At 41.3% G+C, this 21474-nt stretch overlaps 1 protein-coding gene across 1 annotated transcript in view; it reads right to left on the bottom strand.

The window, feature by feature from the left end:
* The window catches only part of ank3b (ankyrin 3b), a 754597-nt gene that overhangs the window by 54241 nt on the left and 678882 nt on the right, over positions 1–21474 (bottom strand). Inside the window, exons 29-34 of the mRNA XM_041209573.1 lie at positions 16281–16492; positions 9017–9221; positions 7995–8091; positions 5851–6079; positions 4353–4478; positions 1551–1673 (exon numbers count right to left, since the gene is read on the bottom strand). Of these exons, the coding sequence (XP_041065507.1) occupies positions 1551–1673; positions 4353–4478; positions 5851–6079; positions 7995–8091; positions 9017–9221; positions 16281–16492 (992 nt within the window). The remainder of the gene's footprint in view (positions 1–1550; positions 1674–4352; positions 4479–5850; positions 6080–7994; positions 8092–9016; positions 9222–16280; positions 16493–21474) is intronic.

Below are 21474 nucleotides of genomic sequence, written 5' to 3'. Positions count from 1 at the left end.
GATTTGCTGGTTGTCACCATCAACGCAATGCCAAATTTGGCCAAGTGGAGGTGCACTTCTGCAGGGAAGTGCTAGTCCTGCTTCCAGGAAAGCAAAGCAACAGCTAACCTTCCAGTGAATGAAGGTAATCAAGTTGAAATGCTAGTTAAGCACTAGGACATGCTTCTTTTGACGAGCGCTCATTACTGCATCACTCCAAGGTTCTCAGGGCTGTTGACCACTAATGGTCAGTGCGGACATGTCATGGACAGGATGAATGGAATTGCAAAACACAAGCACACAACACACAGACAAATGAGTTCACTCAATGTCCTTGACACAGACATTATACTAGGCTCACTATTACAATTGGCAATCTTGTTATTACAGTGAAACACAGGACTACAAGTGCGTGTAAGCGGTTAACCAATTTGTTTTAGTGCAAATGCATGTTATAATTTTGAATGTGTAGTATCTTCTTGCAAGTGGCTTGAGAAATGATTTTATTATACAGTTACAACAAATATTCTGGTGTTTAATGCTGGCATAGGAGGTGTGAAGCTAATTAAATCTCATGGGGCTGTTGACTAATTCAATTGGGACTGGACACTGTTCCAGCTTAAGATACACAGGAATATTCATTGTGACCACAAGCAGGCACATTGTGATATAACTATTGAGCCATGGCAGTTGACCCAGTCCTCGCAACATGAATTGATCTTTTCGCTCTCCAATAAAAACTCAACAATACAATAATTTGCTAGATCAAACACTCCAGAGCACAGAGATGGGTACATCGGCCCCATCGTACAATTTCAGCTATCCTAACAATTATCCGAATGTTTTAACCATTTGGGAAAATTAAATAGGATCACGAAAGAAAGTTACAAGATTATAATTTTCTAACTGATTCCAGATTTGCAAAAAATTAAGAAACTTCCCCAATCCAATAAGATTCGGTTTTAAATGGCTGGTGAGGTCAATAGGCCCTATCTGAGGAATGTCATGTGACTACTGTCATGACTGACTGAGCCCAGTTGCAAACTGCCCCCCTGCAATAACTTAATAGTCATCACCAAGTTTAGACAGATTATCAGATTTTTTTTCCTTTACCTCTTCATCTGGATCTGATTCGGTTTCCTTATGGTCCCAAGAAGCATTGCAGAGACAAGGAGCATTATAATGGACAGCAGGGAAAAGAAACATCAGGATATGAAAAGGACCCAGTTGGGGGTACAAAAGGCAAGCACAAGATCAAAACAAGCCCAAAGCCAAAAAAAACCCCAAAGAATTAAATGATTTAATTTACAAAAAAAGAAACACAAATCCAACAACAAATGATGGAAAATGCTACAGTATAGGACTCTAAATTATCAGCCAGTGCAAGGGCTTCATAAACCACACTATTATCTAGAAAACAAGCTTTAGAGATGAATAAAATTGTAAAAGAATGCAGTATGTCTTACAATAGAACAGTGTTTCTAACTTCTAAAGCAGGCAGGTGCTCAGCAAATTTAATGCATTTATCTCCCTTCAAAAGAAGACCTGGTTATTAAAGCCTTTCCACATACTTTTTTGTGAGCCGGCAGGGTAATGTTCAGATTACAGATTGCTGCCAGTGGTAATCCTTTAGAAGTTTTCGGTTCCTTGAGGAAAGACAGACGACCGCAGGGCTCCTGGCTGTTGTCTCTGACCTAGAAATAAGAACCATTTTGTTTAACACAATAGGTGATACTGTTGAGCTCTCCAGCCTGGACAATGACATTTAAACCAACATCACTGTAAGCCATCTAACCAATAACCTATCTCATTTGCTGCCTGCGGGATCTTGCCATGCAGTGTGTTGGCCTGCAGGGCATCAGCTGCACAGAAAATTTTACTGTAGAACTTATAAATCAGTACCATCTTCAGGTTGTTTAAAAATATTTGCATAGACACATTGTAAAATGGCCCAAATGCTCATTTTGTTGCAAGGGAGATTGTGGGTTAGTCTTGGCCTGTCATCCAATCAAACCCAACATAGTTGGCTGTGTGAATTGCATGTGAAAAGAGTTTGTCAGTCTCAGTTCTATTCTCTGTGGGCATTGGCCTATAACACAACTGATGGCCTCACTCAAGACAGGACCAAAGCATGGTTGACTTGGGAAGTGAGGAAAAAACGACATTAGGGGAAGCTCTTCCAAGGCTGGGACTGAAGTGCACTATTGGGACAGCAAAGGGCGACTTGACCCAGTAACGTTTGATGTTGACACTGGGCTCCTGAAACCGACGAAGTTGCATTGCTCTGCACCAACATCCATCATTAAGTCCCACTCCAGAGACTTCAGCACTGAGCTGACACTCCAACACAGAGATGAGGGAGATCGATGCCACTGGGTGTCACGTCTTTCTGGTGAGATATTAGGCAGGAGAACAATTTGCCCTTTTAGGTGGACTTAAAAGTTCTCTTGGCGCTCCTTGAAACAAGAGCAGGGGAGATCTCCTCTGTGGCCTGGCCAACATTTATCCCTAAACCAACAGCACTAAAGCCAATTATCTGCTCATCACCACATTGCTGTTTGTGCAATCTTGCTGTGCACAATTGGCTGTTGTCCTTCCCCACAATAAAACAATGACTACAGTTTAAAAGTACTTCATTGGCTGTAAAGCACCTTGGGAAGCTCTAAGGACATCAAACGAGCAATATAAACGCAAATCACTGGCACCTTGATAAAAGAGCTCTTTACTCAGTTAAGTTTTTTTTGTATGGCAGCATTCGCATCTTGCTTTCAAACAGCTATAAAAATAAATTGATATTTTAATGTCAACAAGTTTCAAACTAGAAGTGCATTAGACTGGTCACTACATCCTTCATCATCAAATGGAGTTTAAATGAAAGGCCATTAAGTTATCATTTAAAAATAGCACACAGATTGCATTTTTCACAGCATGTTAGCGAACGCACATTTAGAAGGAGTTTCAATTTGGGAAATAGATACATAGCTTCAGACAAAGGCCCACGTGCTTTTCCCTCAGCTCGTTTATACAAAGTCTCTATTATGCTTTGCTTGGGGCAGGGGTCACGAGAGAAGTGTTTGGCATTGAAGCATTCATGAACAAAATAAAACTCTGCTGAACACATTAGCCTAACAAAGTGGTGATTGTTGCTGCTGTCTCTCTTGTGCAACCCCCACTCCATTCACCCCACTACTGACAGCCATGTCTCCATCTGTCTGAGTCTTAAACTCTAGATTTATCCCCCTAAACATCTCTGCCTCACTTCCCTCCTTTTAAGACACTCCTTAAAACTTATGTCTTTTGACCAAATTCTCGGTCATCTGTCCTAATACCTCTTTATGAACAGTTGATCTGTCTTTGATGGTGTTAGCTGAGGGATGAATGTTGGCCAGATTGCTAGAAAAACTATCTGCTTTTCTTTGAATAGTAGCACTGGATCTTTTACATCCACCTAAACTGACAAATTAAATTTTGGTTCAAAATTACATCCAAAATATGGCCCCTCTGACAATGCATCTTGGTGTCAGCCTAAATCACATGCTGAATTCTGTGGCGATGCTTGAATCTATGACAATTGGCTCACAAATAAGTGTGCTATCAATGTTAATAATGGTCTATCAATTATGTTAAGATACACTGGTGAAGGGCATTGTTTAATTAAGTGTTTTGAGCACGTATAATTAGAGGGTGCCCCTTCTAGGGGCTATCAATTTGTTAATTATTTTATTTTGGGCTTAAAAGTATATAAATAGGGTATAGCTGGAACTCTAGGTAGGAATGTACAGATGAGACACTAAAGAAGGCAATAAATTCTCTTGATAAAGGAAAGCTCTATGTCTTGGTTTCGACTTCACCAACCAGCTCGGATCCTATTAACAACCAACTGAGCCAAACTATCCTTAAGTGGGGAGGCGGTGGTGTAGTGGTGTTGTCACTGGACTGGCAATCCAGAGACCCAGGGTAATGCTCTGGAGATGTGGGTTTGAATTTGAATTCAATAAATATTTGGAATTAAAAGTCTAATGATGACCATGAAACCATTGTCGATTGTCGTAAAAATCCATCCGATTCATTAATGTCCTTTATGGAAGGAAATCTGCTGTCCTCACCTGGTCTGGCCTACATGTGACAGCAATGTGATTGACTCTTAAAAATGCCCTCCAAGTAAGGGCAATTAGGGATGGCCTAGCCAGTGATGCCCACATCCCACGAACAAATTTAAAAAAAAAACAAGATTTTTGCCACCTATCCCAAAATGTCCTCCTGTGGCTCAGTATCATGTTTTGTCTGGTTATAGTCCTGTGAAGTGCGTGGGATGTCAATCTCACATTAAAGATGCCATGTTAATAAAAAATAAGTTGTTGTTGCTTTCTCACCTTCACACCGAATGGCAATCTATTTTCTTTGAAAGCATAAAAGTTGAACACCAGCTGCTGGCCTGCTTTGGCTAGAGGAGCTAGGTTTCCATAGCAATCCACAAAGATGGGTTTACCTTCAAGCACCTGTTGGCAAGATTACAAATAAGCGCAAACTGTGACTGAAGAAATGTGTCAGTCATTTTGACAAATCCATTTTCAGAAATTTATGAAATGAAAGTGATCTTTAAAAATTAAACTGTTTGAAATCCCATTAAGCCTCTGCCCCAGACAAAAAAAAGGCAAAACCTCTACCATATTTCTCAAAACTGACTTGAAATAACTTAATGAGATGCCTATTCATACAGTGGAACATGACCTAGAGAATCCACCAATATTAACCCTAGTGTTTGTGTCGATTGTAAACAAACAATCATGGCCCAGGTACCAGGTGCAGAACTAGATTCGATTGGGATAAAATGTTTCCTCTGATCAGGGTATCAAGAATGTGTGCATGATCTTAAAATTACAGCTGAGCCAATGGAGGAGGACTGTAACTGAGTCATAGAACGGGAAGTTAACGAGAAAGAATAAGGGTTCCTTCTCAAGGCAAACATGCCCCGATGCCACTAGCTGGTGACAGCCTGTCCACTCAACTAAAGCCCAAACCCTCCAAAGCTATAAATGGGAAGGGGAGAATTGAAATCAAGTATTTTATTTAAAACATGAGCAACAGATGTAGGCCATTCAGGTGCATGAGGCGGTTCTAATATTAGACCACAATCATCTGTACTCAACTCCATTTACCTACCTTAGCTCCATAACCCTCAAAACCCTTACCAAACAAAAATCTATCAGTCTCAGTCTTGACAGCTCCAATTACCCACAGCAGCCTTTTGAGAGAAGAAGAGTTCCAGATTTTTGCCGCCCTTTCTGTGTTTTATTCCCCATTTTTCTTCCTCAATGACCCGGCTCTAATTTTAAGATCATCCCCACATTCTTGATTACATATGAACATACAAATTAGAAGCAGGAGTAGGTCACTTGGCCCTTCGAGCCTGCTCCGTCATTCAGTAAGATCATGGCTAATCGGATGGCAACCTCAACCTCACATTCCTACCTACCCCCGAAAACCTTTCAGCCCTTTGTGAATCAAGACTCTATCTAGCTCTGCCTTAAAAATATTCAGAGGCTCTGCTTCCACTGCCTTCTGAGGAAGAGAGTTCGAAGGACTCACCACCCTCAGAAAAAAAATTCTCCTCAACATTGTCTTAAATGAGTGATCCCTTATTTTTAAACAGTGACCCGATCAGGTGAAACAGTTGTTTTAACTGTGTAGCATCACAACAGAAAGCAGACAAAACAAAAAAAAAAGTCCAAATTTAAAGCAGAGATCCAGAAGTTGGTCACGCGCCCGTGTGCAAAGTAGCGCAGGCCGATCTGCAGCAACGCTAAGAGATGGCAGACTGCTGCTTCACATGGGACAAAAAGAAAGGCGGAGGGGAAAGTGAGACTGTACCTCGATGTCCTTGCTTCGGGCCACTTCAGTGAAGTTTTCCTGCTGCTCCAATGTCTTGTCAACTTTATCGTCAGTCATGCAGAAGCAACGCAGGCGGGCTTCCACAGGGTCATGCATCTTGGCAAATACAACAAATTTGGCCATGTACGGGACACAGATTAATTCCCTGTAGAGCTGTGTGGCTAAACTAACAGTTTCTGGCACCTGATGGCAGTCGACAAGCCAAAATCTGTGCATGAAATTACATAAACATGAAGTTCATTGAGACCTTTAGAGTTTGGCACGCATTCAACACACGAGATCATTCAAAATGGGAGGCCGCAAATTACTTTTGAAACTAGGTCACGTGAATATTTTATCAGGCTTCGTTACTCGTCTCATTTCTTTCCAGTGTGGAGGTTGATAATTATCTGTATGGAATGAAAGAAACAGTCTTCTGGGAAAGCCGCAGTTTGGGAGTATCCCGTATTCCCAGGGTTTGTTTTTTCCTCAATACTGCAGGAATTTTCAATTCTATTCATGTATGAAAACTGTCACTTGAAACTATCTGCTCCATGGTGCTCATTCTTATATCAAAAAAAATGCAGATACACAAATGTAGCAGGGTTAGCAATCCTCCAGCAGTCTCCAGGAATTAAACATTAATCTCCAGGTCACTGCCAAGCAACACTCAGAAGAAAGTGGAACATTAAATTAAATCAAAATTGTGTTTCTTCACCCCATTTTTCTTTGGACACTTTCATTTATTTTAGTTACAATAATATTGGAGGTGATGGGGGGAATAAAAGGCTGTCTGGCCAGGTTGGTTGTTGGAGACAGGTGGTCATGTGATGAAACCTCCAGGAATACGTCTGATCAGAGTTGGCAACCCTGGAATCTAGAGGTGTAGTAGAAACGGATGAGTCCTTCTTGTTTGGTTGTGCCCATGGCTGCTTTCCAGTGAATACAATGGTCACAAGGAGACATTATGGTTGAATTTGGTGCAGGTTTTGCTGTTCTGAAAATCATATATTATCAGTAAATAATGTGAGCATTGGGCATATTGAAAGGACACAAATCTGGAAATCAAGCAGAGGCAAAGTGGGGCCCAAGCTATTTGGTGTCAAAAAAAAAAACGGGACCTTCTAAATCCCGACTTCAAAAAAACAAAGGAACTTTGTTTAATCTTTATGGAACTTAGGCAAATGGCAATAATTACAAACTGTGACAATACAAGTGGAGAGGTTGAAAAGGTGTTCCGGTAGTTTTAAAGAAGAGGAAAAATGAGAAGAGAGGGCTCAGCACTAGGTCTGTATCTGATGGTTCAGAGGCAGTTCAAAATAACTCTGCTGGGGGTGGGGGCATTCTTAAAGGGCCAGTATCCCAAAGTGATCTCCTTCCCTTCCTCATCCAAACAAATGATGTCAAATTGCCACTTCAATCCTGAACTCTGAATGTAAGGGGTGAGGAAGAAGCTAACTGTCTTATCAGGTCGGAGTTTCCCTCACCTCAGTACTATAGAAATGGCTTCATGGCATTCCTGGCTACTTATTTCACTCACGTAACAGGAAACACAAGTTTACAGGCTCTTAAAAATCTCAGCAACCTGGAGGGATGCAGTCCAATCCTGATAACTCAGACACTAAGAATTATTCAATGATTGAAACTAAACAACATTAACAAAATAGCAAAGTGGGAATTCAGTGTTCAAAAGAAATTGAACTCCGAGTTAAATTAAATTTAACTTTAAACAGTGAGTATTAGAATCAGAATCTAAATAACATCATGACAATTCTGAAATGACAGACCACTTACAGAATGAACCATGATGGCCGTTAATTTCAAAAACTGAAATATTAAAACACCATTCAGGCAGAACGTATGCTTGCATGTATACGATAACAGTAAGAATACAAACAGGGGTTCCTGACCAACTGTCCCCTTTTTACAATAGTAAAATTATTTTCTTATACATCTCTGCTTTGCTAACTGGCTTGAAGAAGTAGTTCGGCCATTTTCATTGCTTATTACCCAGACAGTTAGATTAGGCAAATTGGGTGGGTAGTATTTTTAACTTGAAGGCACATCCATTATGCCCTACTGCTAACAAGGTTGGGATGCTTTGTAAGGGAGTGGGTGCCATGAAATTCTTTGGAAAACTGTACCTGGCTGAAACATTTGTCGTGAAAGAAACTGCTTCATTCACAAAGGTTAATGGTGTTGTCCCTGTTATCTCTTCCCACTGAGCAGGTGATGTGCCTCCTATCAATTAAAGAGAGAAAACGTCAGAACAAGCCGTCAGGGCCAATGAGGGCTTCTGGTCACAACATGGTAAATCGATGATAATATTCTCCAACAGACTAATGAATATTACACCTGGAATATTAAACACCTGTGGATTAAACCTACAGGTCCAAATACGGAACCTATAGAAAATCTAGCTTGTTTATTGCCACATTTATCACAACTACCTGTCCAGAAAAAAGTTCAAGGAATACTGGTACAACATTGTAAAGGCTTAGCACCCCAGGCTGGATTGTAAAAACATTAGTGTTTAATTAAGTCAGCAGTGTGATGGAATACTCTCCACTTGCCTGGATAGCTGAAGCTGCAACAACACTCAAGAGGCTCAATAGCATCCAGGTCCAGGACCAGGACTTGACTGACACCCATCCACCACCTTAAACATCCACTCTCTCCAACTTAAGATGTACTGTGGGCCATCTACAAGATCCACTGCAGCAACTCCCCAGGGCTTCTTCAACAGCACCTTCTAAACATGCGACCTCTATCACCTAAAAGGACAAGGGCAGCAGCTGCATGGAAACACCACCACCTAGAAGTTCCCCTCCAAGCCACTCACCATCCTGACTTGGAAATGTATCGCCATTTCTTCACTGTCGCTGGGTAAAAATCCTGAACTCCCTCCCTAGCAGCACTGTGGGTGTACCTACACCACATAGACTACTGCGATTCAAGAGGGCAGCTCACCTCTACCTTCTTAAGGGCAATTAGGGATGGGTAATAAATGCTGGCCTAGCCAGCAATGTCACATTCTGAGGATGAATAGGAAAATTACATATTTGACTTGCACTGCACAATAAAAATGATCGACAAACTATTTCATGCTTAAAAAATATTGGCACTTCAAATGGTTATGTGCAGAATAGGGTTAGGGCAAACCAACCTGTTATACTACACAACAGCCTGAGGCTTGGCGTATCCCCCCTATATCCATTTGAAACATCTCCTCCTGATGCAGGTGGCACTGGAATCATCATAGTAATAGGTTTGTGGAATTTCCTCCTCCTGGGTTCCACAGTTACAATAGGGCTAAACGTGGCTCGGTTCCCAAGGATCTTTTTGACAAGGTCGTCTGGGACTGGCTGGGCCTGTGGAATAAGCACAAACCAACATTAAAGCTGGATAATAAGGGTCACATTTGCCACCACACGTCAGTTGATAATAAACAAAGGAAGGATCTCAGAGTTCAAAATCTATGTGCTTTGTGATGCGCAGTTATTTTCAACTAACAGCCTGCATTTGTCAATCATACAGGCACCTCCCGAACAAAGTTAGAAAATTTTCTGTACTTGACAAGTGGCTTAAAGTTACAATTAAAGTGGTAACACATTGGAATCATGGACACATATGACTCCTCCAAAATGTCCTTTTAAACCGCCCTGTTTACACGGTAACAGTATCAGGCAGGTAAAGGGACCATTGGCCTACCTATCCAGATGCATTTCTAATAACCGTGAGTCCCATTACTGACACAAATCTGTCTAGCTTCCTTCATGAATCCCATTGACGCTTTTTGTTCGAGCAGCCAGTAATCTGTTCCACATATTTATCACTTACCAGTTAAAAATATGTTCTTCCAACAGTTCCCATTTTTTTCTGTTATCCTTAATTTACGAACATACAAAATACGAGCAAATGTAGGCCATTCAGCTCCTCGAGCTTGCTCCGCCATTCAATAAGATCGTGCCTGATCTGTTTGTGTTTCAAATTCCACATTCCCACCTACCCCGATAGTTGATTCCCTTGCCTAACAAGAATCTATCTCCGCCTTAAAAATATTCAATAACCCCTCTTCCAACGCCCTTCTAAGGCAGAGAGTTCCAAAGTCACACAACCCTCAGAGAAAAAAAAATTCTCCTCATCTCTGACTTAAAAAGGTTACCCTTAATTTTAAAATTAGTGCCCCCTAGTTCTGGACTCACCCACAAGAGGAAACATCCTTTCCACGCTCACCTTGACGAGACTGTTCAGGGCCTTATCTACTTCAATCAAGTCATCCCTCACTCTTCTAAACTCCAGTGGAAACAAACCCAGTTTGTCCAACCTTTCCTCATAAGACAATCCTGTTTATTCCAGATATCAATCTAGTAAACCTCCTCTGAACCCCCTCCAATGCATTTATATCCTTCCTTAAATAAAGAGACCAAAACTGCACACAGAAATTGTAAAAAGTTGAAGCACCAGTACAGACCCCTGCAGGACTCCACTTGTCACATCCTGCCAATGAGAAAAAGATGTATTTATGCATACTCTCTATTTTCTGCCAGCCAGCCAATATTCTATCCATGCTAATATGTTACCCACTACACCATGAGCTTTTATTTTCTGCAATAACCTTTAATGTGGCACCTTATCAAATGCCTCCTGGAAATCTAAGTACAGTACGTCTACAGGCTTCCCTTTATCCACAGCGCATGTTACTCCTTCAAAGAACTCCAGGAAAAGGGTTAAACATGATTTCCCTTTCACAAAACCATATTGACTCTTCCCTATTACCTTGAGTTTTTCCAATTGCCCAGCTATAACCAACTTAGTAATTGATTCTAACACCTTCCTCACAAAAGACGTCAAGCCAACTGGCCTAAAATTTCCTGCCTCCCTGCCTTCTTGAATAGAGGGGTTATATTTGCTCCTTTTCAATCTGATAGAACCTTTTCAATCTGATAGAACCTTTCCACAATCCAGCGAATTTTCAAAAATGAACACCAACATATCTACTACCTCATTAGCCACTGCTTTTAACACCCTAGGATGAAGTCCATCAGGACCGGAGACTTGTCAGCCTACAGTTCCATCAGTTTGCTCAGTGCTGCTTCCCTAGTAATTGCAATTTCACCAAGTTCCCTTCTCCCTTCCACCTCCTGATTTACAGCTAACATTGGAATGTTTTTTGTATCTTCTATAGTGAAGACAGAAGCAAAATATTTGTTCATTTCATCCACCATTTCCTTATCATCTACTATTAACTCCCATTCTCACTCTCTAGAGGACCAACACTCGCTACTACTCACTTTACTTAGTCTATTCCTTTCTAAAAACCTGTAGAAATTTGTAAACATGACTTTGGGCTTGTGCCCTGTACTTGCCAGTTTATTTGGATGTAAATTGTCTAAACCTTTCATAACTTTAAAGAAATCTATCATATCACTCAGAGTATCCTCCTGCTGGAAGAACAGAAAGGCCCAGAGTTTGTCAATCTACTGGAGCAAAACACCAGTGCGAAGTTGGCATTAAGACTTCATTATTGTAATGTCACCTCAAGATATTTGAATAGCACTTGGATGCAGAGATGCACATCCAAAGGTTATCTTCAAAAGATTCTTTTTGAAAGCAGGATACTCCTCAGCTCAGCAGACATGTGTTTTATTTTGACATACATGTACAGCCAACACCTCAGTCCACAACAGCATTGTGTACCTCTGCACATGGTGACTTAATTATGTAATGGCACCAGTTTGAGATTGGAGCCAGGACTGTGTGCTTGACACTGGAAACTACATAACCACTGTTATGAAAAGAGGACCCAATCTGTAAGGGTTAATTCATTCACTGTGCTTCGATTTGGGGCCACAGTCCAAGAGGCTGCCGGTCACCAATAGGGCTACATCACTTTAGTACTGATTCTCCGGCCTACGTTTCCTTTAAGGGAAGATTCCCGCTCTGACTGTGGGATCCGTGAATTTAATTTGTGGTACAAACAGAGAGTCAGTCAGGAAAAGGCGCAATGTAAAGTATGCAGCAGATGAATAAATTAATGTGTGGAAGAGGAGGAAGTCTTAGATTGCAATATGAAGCGCTAGGCTTTGCTCTTTACTGCCTGCTAGCCTTCAGCTATGCAAGTCATTCCAAAAGATTTGCTCCTAAGGAAACTTGGCAAATCCATCAGTAACAGCTGTGCATATCTGGAATTGGGCAAAAGCATGCCAAATTAGTCAGAATGATGAACTCAGAATTGGAGAGGGTCCAAAGGATTTGCAAGCATGAACAGTGAATTGTATCACCTTCCTCAAATTACATTGAATGGGCAGGGTAGTGTTGAAGGTAAGATCTGAACACTTCGGAAATTTTTGCCAAGTAACTTCAGAGGTTATACCAAATTGGGCTCTTGTAAAGGAAAAATAACTGGAATGCTATGCAGCTCAAAGTGGAGTTATGTCCCCATCAATGCAGCCTCTTGTGAGATTAAGACCTTTCTGTAAACTTGGTTCTTAGAATCATGTTTCTGCATCGAGCGGTTCCTGAGAAGTCCAGACTGGCCGTGCTACATTGTGGGCACGCTCCAGGACAATGGGTACTGTTTACTCCAAGTAGCAAAGCACACCACCATTTCTGGTAACTAGCCCATTGCCTTGTGGCCATGAAGGAGCTCATCTCCAAGCCTGTGACTGAGAAGCTGTCAGGGGTATTGGTAACCATTTCTGTTGCTGGTCCAGTGGTATCCTTCCAGCAACACTATGGAAACCCAACTCGAGGGAGTGGATATTGGTGCTCCATTACTGGTAAACCTGCTTCTTGAAATAGCACCACATGAAAGATTTATATAGTACTTTTACAACCTCAGGAAGTCACAAAGGAACTTACAACCAATAAAGTACTTCTGAAGTGTAGTAACTGCCGTAATGTAGGAAATAATTCAAGCATAGCACGGCTCCAAGAAATAGCACTGTAATCATGAGAGGACAAAAGGGAAATGCGCCATCTAGAATGAATGTCAGAAAAATGGCCCCTCTGACAGCATACTTGAGTTTTAGCCTGGATTTTGGGCTCAAGTCCCTAGAAGGATGTAAGGCCGTAAAACTCTAATTCAGAAGCAAGGGTGCTACACACTGAGATACCACAGTGAAGTATTTTCGAAGTGTTGTTATTGTTGCAATGTGGGAAACACAGCAGCCATTGTGCACCCAGCAAGCTCCCACAAACAGGAATGCGATAAGGGAGAGGAGGGAGAGGAAGGGGAAAGACCATTAACAATATAATCAAGTCACTTAATGCCAAACGTGGTGTGTAAGATCAAGTGAAGATCAGTCATGTGCCAGCAGGGGCTGGGCAGAGGTGGTGGCCACATGATGACCACAAACTACATTTGCTGTGTACCAACACCTGGGGTCAATATAACCCAGAATTTACTCCCATTTTATAGCATGTGCGTTTCGGCGTTCTAGTTTTCAGTTACTGCTGGTGAAGTCAAGTTTTTGAGCTGACAACACGATTTCGCACAAGTCTGTGTAACCACAGTAAAAGTGAATACCCTTAGTTCCTCCTGGTCTTTCAGCACCAGCATACCTTTGTAAGTATAGTGCACAACATTCGCTGCATGTGCAGTGGTGCCCCAAGTTTCCAAACCCAGAAACCATCACCTTAATGATCAGGCGGACACGTCCAAAGCATCACTAATCCCTGCAGTCAGGGTTGGAACGAGTAAGTCAATATAGAACTGCATGAGATCATACTCAGGTTGCGTTGTGTAGTTCCTACGAAAATATGATTGCATGGTAGCATTGCTCCAGTTAAGTTTTTTATTTGCTTTCAAAATAGGAACTCAGCAAAAACTGGCTAAAATGGCCAAATCCACAGCTGGAGTGTATTGAGTATCCCACAGGAAGGGAATTTTTTTCTGAATAGTCACTACAGCATGTTCAGAGAATGCAGTACCTTTGCCAGTACAGATCTGCTGATCAACAGACAGCCACCCACTTGAGATTACCAAATGGAATCCTGAGCTCCAGAAGAGTGTCCCACTCACGGGAAGCGTGGGTTGGAAGAATTGGGGGCTGCAATGTTGTAGCCTGATCTTTTCCCGAGCTCCCTTATAATACACTATATTACTGGCAGAATGGGATGACAAAATTAGCCCAGTGTTTATATTGAATTCTTCAGCCATACAACTATTTGCATGCAATCAAGTCTGAAATATTTAAAACAATTACATTTTTATATTTTGGTGGAAAATATTTCAACGTGCAGAATAATAGTTACAAATACATGAGGAGAAACTTTAACATTTAGTATAGAAGCATAAGGGTTTATGACACAGGAGGGCCATTGACTCATCAAGTTCGTGCCAGTTGTTTGGAGTAGCAGTCCAATATTGATCTCACTTCCCCATATCTCACCAAAGCCTCTTTTTTAACACTGCTTCAAACATTCACACCATTTTCCCTTTGTGTTGAACACTGCTTGGCAAAGCATTCCATTAATCAATAATTCCTCTGCATTAAGAACTGTGCACCTCACACTGATACTGATAACTTTAAATTGATGAACTCCTCCCTTGTTACCGATAACTCCAAACCACTCCCCCACTCCACCCTCTCCTCCCCCCCACCCCTCCCCCAAACCCTTCCCTGCACTCTCAGAATCTCGAAGGAATAGCCTTTCCCTTCCACCCTAACAAAGCTTCTTTATTTTAAAAACATCCAGAGAATCTCTCCTTTGCCTTCTCTGCTTCACTGGAAATAGTCCTTACATCTCAAGTCTCTAATCATTATCACAGTTTCCCCTCCCTGCATCATCCTGGTGAACATCAGCTTTTCGTACTCCATGGTTGAATGTCCTCCTGCACCAAGATAACTAAAGACTTATTAAAGTATTTGCATCAGTGTCACACCTACATTCACTGCATGTAACATAGTGACATTGTGTAAATCATTTACTTCAATCAATTAGTTGCCTTTCTGTCTTAAGTTTTTGTCCTGTCAGAAAATCCAAGGGGGGAATTTTATGGAGCCCACAAGACCAGGAAATGTGGTGTGTTTAATTAGGGCAGTTGTGAAATCTCCATTTCCCAATGACAGGCTGAGATGCAGCAACAGAGTCAGCAGAGTATATGCAGTTTGTGGAGCCTCACAGCAGCCTGTGGTGGGGGGTTCTTGTAATACATTTGCATGCCATGTATACTCATTAGCATAAACCTTTTCTTAATTAGAGCCTACCTTCAGGATAATGTCAGCAACGCAGGGGAATCTCGTGTCACTTGTTCATGTTTGTTTAAAGGTGGCACGCACCAGTCGGCTTTGTGCATTTGTATGTAAGGTCAGCGGTTTTCCTTATTTAATTCCATGGTATGAGGGAGGGGAGCAGGAGAACGGCAGCTTGCATGGAGACTCGGGGCCGGCAAGGTTGAGTCAGTGGAGAGGGGGTTATGGAGTGGGGTCAGGGGCACGGAGGAATGAAAGAGGTATCCAAAGGCTGGGGGAACAGAGGATATGGTCGGGGGCAGGGAGGAGTGAACTGGGAAGGGCCTGGTATCCCAAATGTGGTGGGAAGAGTCAGTCGAGCTAAGAACATTAAAGGCCTGAAGGGTGATTGTCATTACTGTCCAAATGTGTGCCCATCTCAGGGTATTGGCTGGCAGAGTCCTTACAGGGCTTTGAATTCACCTACAAAATTTAAATTATTCCTGCTGAGAGTGCTCTCAGGCAATGTCCTTTACAATGCATTGGAGGGAGGGCCAGCTGAGCCTGCAGGTTTAACCATGTCCCACAGATTGGGGAGTAGAACACTAGAGGCTAATATGAGTGAACAAAAAACACAACATTGTTTCTCCCACAATAAAAGAAATGTCCCTAACCCCCCCTGTAACCATCGATGCGTGCCAACCATGACGTATGCCAGCACATTTAGCTTTCTGACAAAGCTAGTCTCAACAAATAACGATGATGCACTTGCGAATAAAGCAAAACCAATGTAAAATGAAATACTTACAAGCAAAATTTTGAAAAATCCCTGTGCCACTTATGTGCTCTCAAGTCTTGTGTTAATGGCAATGGAGTTCGGCAGGAAAGTTGTGGCCATGAGGCAGAGACTCCTTATTTGTCCAGGAGGCTGTTTTATAGCCTGCCTGTACCTGCTGTTTTGTCAGCTGATGGTGGGTTTCACCACTGAAAAGCTTTCTCCACTGAGTGATCACATGCGCTTCCTGTGCACACCGCCAGCAGTTGGCAAATTTTAATTGTAATCACATGGGAAATGGAAAAAAGGGAGAGGGGTGGTGCACACTCCCGGTTACACCGTTGGGAATTGCACACTGTTGAAAAAATCCCCCCTCGCCCTAGTGTCTATCAACAGAATTGAACAGAAGCGACATTCAATTGTTGTAATGTAGCTTTTATCTCGTACTTAGCCTGGCAAATTAAATGCCCAATTACCTGGAGGCCCACTCTGATCCTCTTGGTTAAGGCTCCCTCTGGGAAGGATGCTTGCACAAGTGGAATGGTTGTGCTGCTCAACATTCCTCCTTCAGGTCCCATCTGATTACTTTCTTGTTTGATCCGAGAGACGACAGCAAAATACTGCGGAAAATCCTTGGTGACAATTCGGCAGATGCGTTTCTTCTCTAGTTCATCAAGGCTATCGAGTTCTAAGTGAGAATGGATTAGTATGTTGCTTTCAGATCTCTTAAGTCTGACTTGCATGCAAACACATTTTAAACTTCCATTATCCTCCAGCTCAAAGCATCTGTTTAAATGCAATTGCTTATATTAAGACCATAATCAGAATTGTTGGAATTATAACAGACAAGGGCACTAGCTAGAATCATAGAATCATACAGAGCAGAAGGAGGCTGCTTGACCCATTGCACCTATACCGGCTCTTTGAAAGAATGATCCAATTAAACCCACTCTGCTGATCTTTCCTCATGGCCCTGCATTTACGTTTTTCCTTTTCAATTCCCTTTTGAAAGTTACTGCTAAATCTGCTTCCATCATGCTTGCTGGCAGTGCTTTCCAGATTACAGCAAGTTGTGTAAAAAATAACTCTCACCTCCCCGCTCTTTTTTTTGCCAATTATTTTAAATACGTGTGCTCTGGTTACCAACTTACCCACCACTGGAAATAATTTCTCCTCATCCACTCTATCAAAATTCTTCCTAATTTTAGACACCTTCATGGTATCTCATCTCAATCTTTTCTATCTGAAGAGAATAACTCCATTTTCTCTAGACTGTCCACATAACTTAAGCCCCTCAAACCCGATACCATTACAATCAATCAATCTCCTGTACGCCCTCGCCAAGACCTTAGCATCCTTTCTAAAGTGCAGCACCCGGATTTGGACACATTACCCCAGGTGAAGCCTAACCAGCAATTTTGCCCTTTTCTTTTTATTCATTCACAGGATGTGAGCATCATTGGCAAGGCCAGCTTTTATTGCCTGTCTCTAATCACCTTGCTAGACTATTTCAGGCAGCGGTTAAGGGTCAATCATATCGTTCTGGGTCTGTCACATGTGGGCCCAGCCAGGCAAGGACAGCAGATTTCCTTCCTTGAAGGATATCAGTGAACCAGATGGGTTTTTATGACAATTTAGCAGTTACGTGATCACAATTACCAATGTTAGCTTTTTACTCCAGATTTATTTAATCAGCTGAATTTAAATTTCACAGTTGCTGCGGTGGGGCTTGAACTCATGTCTCTTAAATCATTAGTCCAGACCTCTGGATTACTAGACCAATAATTTAACAACTATGCTATTGTTCCCATGACACAAGGCCCACACATTTGGCACTGTCACTTGGCTCTCAGGATTTGTGTACTTGAATATCACTGCCTCACATCCTTTTCATGTCCTATCTTATGAAATTATTAGACTTACTTTCAAATTACTTCCTGAATGTTATATTTATTTTGCTTATGCTCAATAAGGGAACAATAAAAGAATGCTGCAGGTGGGACCATCACATCCTACTCAGAAGGATGCAAGTTCAAGGTCCATTCCTGGAGTTGACACATTCTAGGTTGGAGAACAACACTGACAGCACTTAACAAATTAATGTGCTGTGAATGTCTTTACCACTCTGGCCCGAGGATATGAAAAGTATGATACTAATGAAAAACTCATTCTTTCATTGAAGAACAAAGGAAATAATTAGGTAAATTAAAAAAAAATTAAAAACAGACAACATATACCAGAGATATAGTAATTCAGTCTGACAAGTAGGAGCCACTGTGATGCCTGTCATTTTAAGAGATTATTGTCTGGAACCGCCAATCCTCACATTCCATATCCTCTAAAGTCCCTGTTCAGTTCTGGGCATCCAAATCAAAGTTGAGACTAAGACCACCCAGAAAACACTTTCTTTTTTTACATCAAAGGAGGATAGAAAATTTACCTCCAAGCTATGATGTGAAAACAGACGTTTTTACTTTAAAGAAAAGAAAATGAATCAGTTCAGAGAAGTAAGTAATTTGTGTGTGGAGGGAGATGACTAAGAGACAAGAGGGTGGAAGAAAGGATAGTTGTGAATAACCTTCATCTGACTGAAAAGACAACTTGGATTTTATCGCACCTTTCATGACCTCGGGATATCCCAAAGCACTTCACAGCTAATGAAGCACTTGTGAAGAGTAGTCATTGCTGCAATTTGGAAAGGCTTCTAAACCTACCAACTATTTTCTCCATTCACTGCTCTCGACATAAAAAAAGGGTGCTGGATGGTAGCTAATGAATTGAAACATGGTAATCCAATGATGAGTGAAGTCTTGTGGCACACTGGTAGTGTCCCTGCCTCTGGGCCAGAAGCTTCGGATTCAAGTCTCACTTCAAGACTTGATGGCCAAGGAATTTGCATTCATAACGTGGCCAAACAGATGCTGTCAGACCTGCTGAGATTTTCCAGGTAATTCTATTTTTGTTTTGATTATCAGCCTATAAACCCTTCCAATACGCCTGATGGCAGGCGATAAGGAGGGCCCTGGTCAGCCATACTGCAGATGGCAACGGCAAACCACTGCAGTACTTTGCCAAGCCTAATCATAGACCAATCCGATGGAAGTCCACGGTCACCAACCTTGTTTTAGGGCATGGTACAAGACGAGGAATCCATCGACAGGATTTCGAAGAAATTGTAACCCATGAGCATTTTGTCAGTAAAGTTACCTGAATGGTGCGCTGCCTCGAATCCACTGTCAATTAAGAAATGCTCTTTCTCAGAATTTGGTTTACCTTCTTCCTCCCTTGGGATGCCTTTGGTTAAAAGCATAGTAAGTCGGAAGACCCTAACTTGTCTGGTGAAAAACTGCCGTGAGCAAGTCATTAGAATGGGAAATGGAGCCGGGTGTAAATCAGGCAGCCAGTCAAATTATATCAGTTACTAGTTTCCACACCTTCACCCTCCCCACCAACTCACAGTTGGCAACTCTCAGAACAGGGAATTTTCCCATTATAAAAGACCTCTAGGCTGTCAAAGAGTTGGCCATTCCACAATTAATGGCCTACCATATTGTCAACTAGCTGCTGACATCTCATTTAGATTGAAATTTGGGTCTTTCACCCAAATCTTACAATCATAGTGAGTTGGAACTTTAACTATGCTTTGACGTTTTAAGGTAATGAAACAGTCCAAGATGCTTCATAGGAGCATTTTAATACAAAATATGACACTGAGCCACACAAGGACAGGTCAGATAACCAAAAGCTTAGTCAAAGAGCTAGGTTTTAACAACTGTTTTAAAAGGAGGAGAGAGGTAGCAAGGCAGGAGGTAATGTCTACTGTCAAAATTTCCCATTTTCCAGGGAATCAAGGTGGAATTGAACACAGCTTTAACCAGAGCAACACTTTCAAGGAGCCAGATCTGCCAACAGTGCTCACTCTGGGTGTCTGAATTACTCTATTAAGAATGCAATTAAGATATCATGTGTTACCATTTCACAAGGTAGCTGCATAAGGAAGGGAATCTTAGCTCAATGTCTCAAAAATCTCATTCCTTGTCTCTCTTAGTAACCATGGAAAAATATCATCCATTTATTTGTTTTCAACCCATTTTCCCTGTCTAGGACTTCCATCCTATTTCTGTTGAAACCATAAGTTCCACTTGTTAATGCTTTTTAGAAAGGGCATGTTACTATTTGGTACTTTAGCTATCTTATACTCATCATCAGTTTTGGCTTCATTACCATCACTGATTCTCTTACAGTCCTTGTACTGAGAGAAAAGATCTGCCTTTATATGGTGCCTTTGTGGTTCTCCCAAAGCTCTTTACAGCCAATGGGTTACTCTTGTTTTTGAAGTACAGTCAATGTTATTTCCTCAATAAACACAACAGTAGGTTTATAACACAGCAAAGCCCACAACTTCACTGAAATACATGGCCAGAAAATCTGTTTAGTGGTAGTATCAGTTTGATGTTGGTTGAAGGATGGATGAATATTGGCTTAAACACTGGCAGAAACTCAACTTTCTTTGGAGAAGTAACAAGAGATCTTTTTACATCCTTCTACCATTGGAAAGACAGTAGCGTTAGTAATATTCTGAGGTGTCAGCCAAGATGATGTGGTTGAGTCCTAGAGTGTATCAATGTCTTATCAATTACATTTATTAAGGTTTTTTAAAATAACAATTACATTATTATGGTTAAGAGAAACAGGTGATGGGTATTAATTGTTCTTGAGCACATATAAATGAGGGATTTCTGCAATTGGTGGGCACTGTGGGGACTGGGGTGCATCATCAACCCCAGAAATTATATTTTGGTTTAGTTAGTTAAGTTTCCTTTGACATGTTGATTTTTGTTAGTGTCCTGCCAGGGGCTGCCATCCCCTCTTGATTTTTGTTTAATTTATTGATTTTTGTTTTACTTAAAGAGTATAAATAGGGAATAGCTGGGACACTGGATTGTGTGGGAAGAGAGCTGTGAGATGGAACAAGTCAATAAATTGTCTCAATAAAGAAAAGCTCTGTGTCTTGGTTTTGGTTTCGCCAACCAGCTTGGGCCTTGTTAACAGAGTGGGGCTTGAAGCTACAACCTTCTGACTTGGAGACAAGAGTGCGATACTACATCAAACTGATACTACCATTATTGTACTCAATAAATGTCTTATCATTATGTTTTGCATTCAGAGATATGCTTTTTTCCAGGATTCTCTTTACATGCTCTGATAATTCATTCCAATTAATTCTTCCACCATTCTCCCTGCAGGATCTGTAGAGGTTATTTTCTTCTCCTTAGTTTACTGTTGATAAATCTATTTAGGGGGTTGCCACTGTTAACTCTCACTTGCTAATCCTAGGTATGTACTTATTATCCATGCTTGACATTCTGTCTTGAAAGTTGTTCCAATTATCATCTTCTGAAGAATTGGATAAAGTTGTTGCTTCCCCTAACCAATTTACTTAAACCTCCCCTTGACTCTTTTTTTAAAGTGATACACCTGGGTCTCAGTCCTCAGTAGAGATCATTCTGTGGTTGATTTTTCACATGGTTGTGTTCCAACTTCCATACCTGTCTATTCTCTAAGTTACTTCTCAATACAAGACCACTGGTACAATGGATCAAGAAGTAATTAAGTGCTCCCTTTATAAATCCCAATTCCAAACCATTTGTTATTCTCCATATATTCAGT

Source organism: Carcharodon carcharias, chromosome 17 (genome assembly GCF_017639515.1).
Source record: "Carcharodon carcharias isolate sCarCar2 chromosome 17, sCarCar2.pri, whole genome shotgun sequence".
Taxonomy (NCBI): Eukaryota; Metazoa; Chordata; class Chondrichthyes; order Lamniformes; family Lamnidae; genus Carcharodon; species Carcharodon carcharias.
This window is presented reverse-complemented; position numbering and strand designations above follow the sequence as displayed.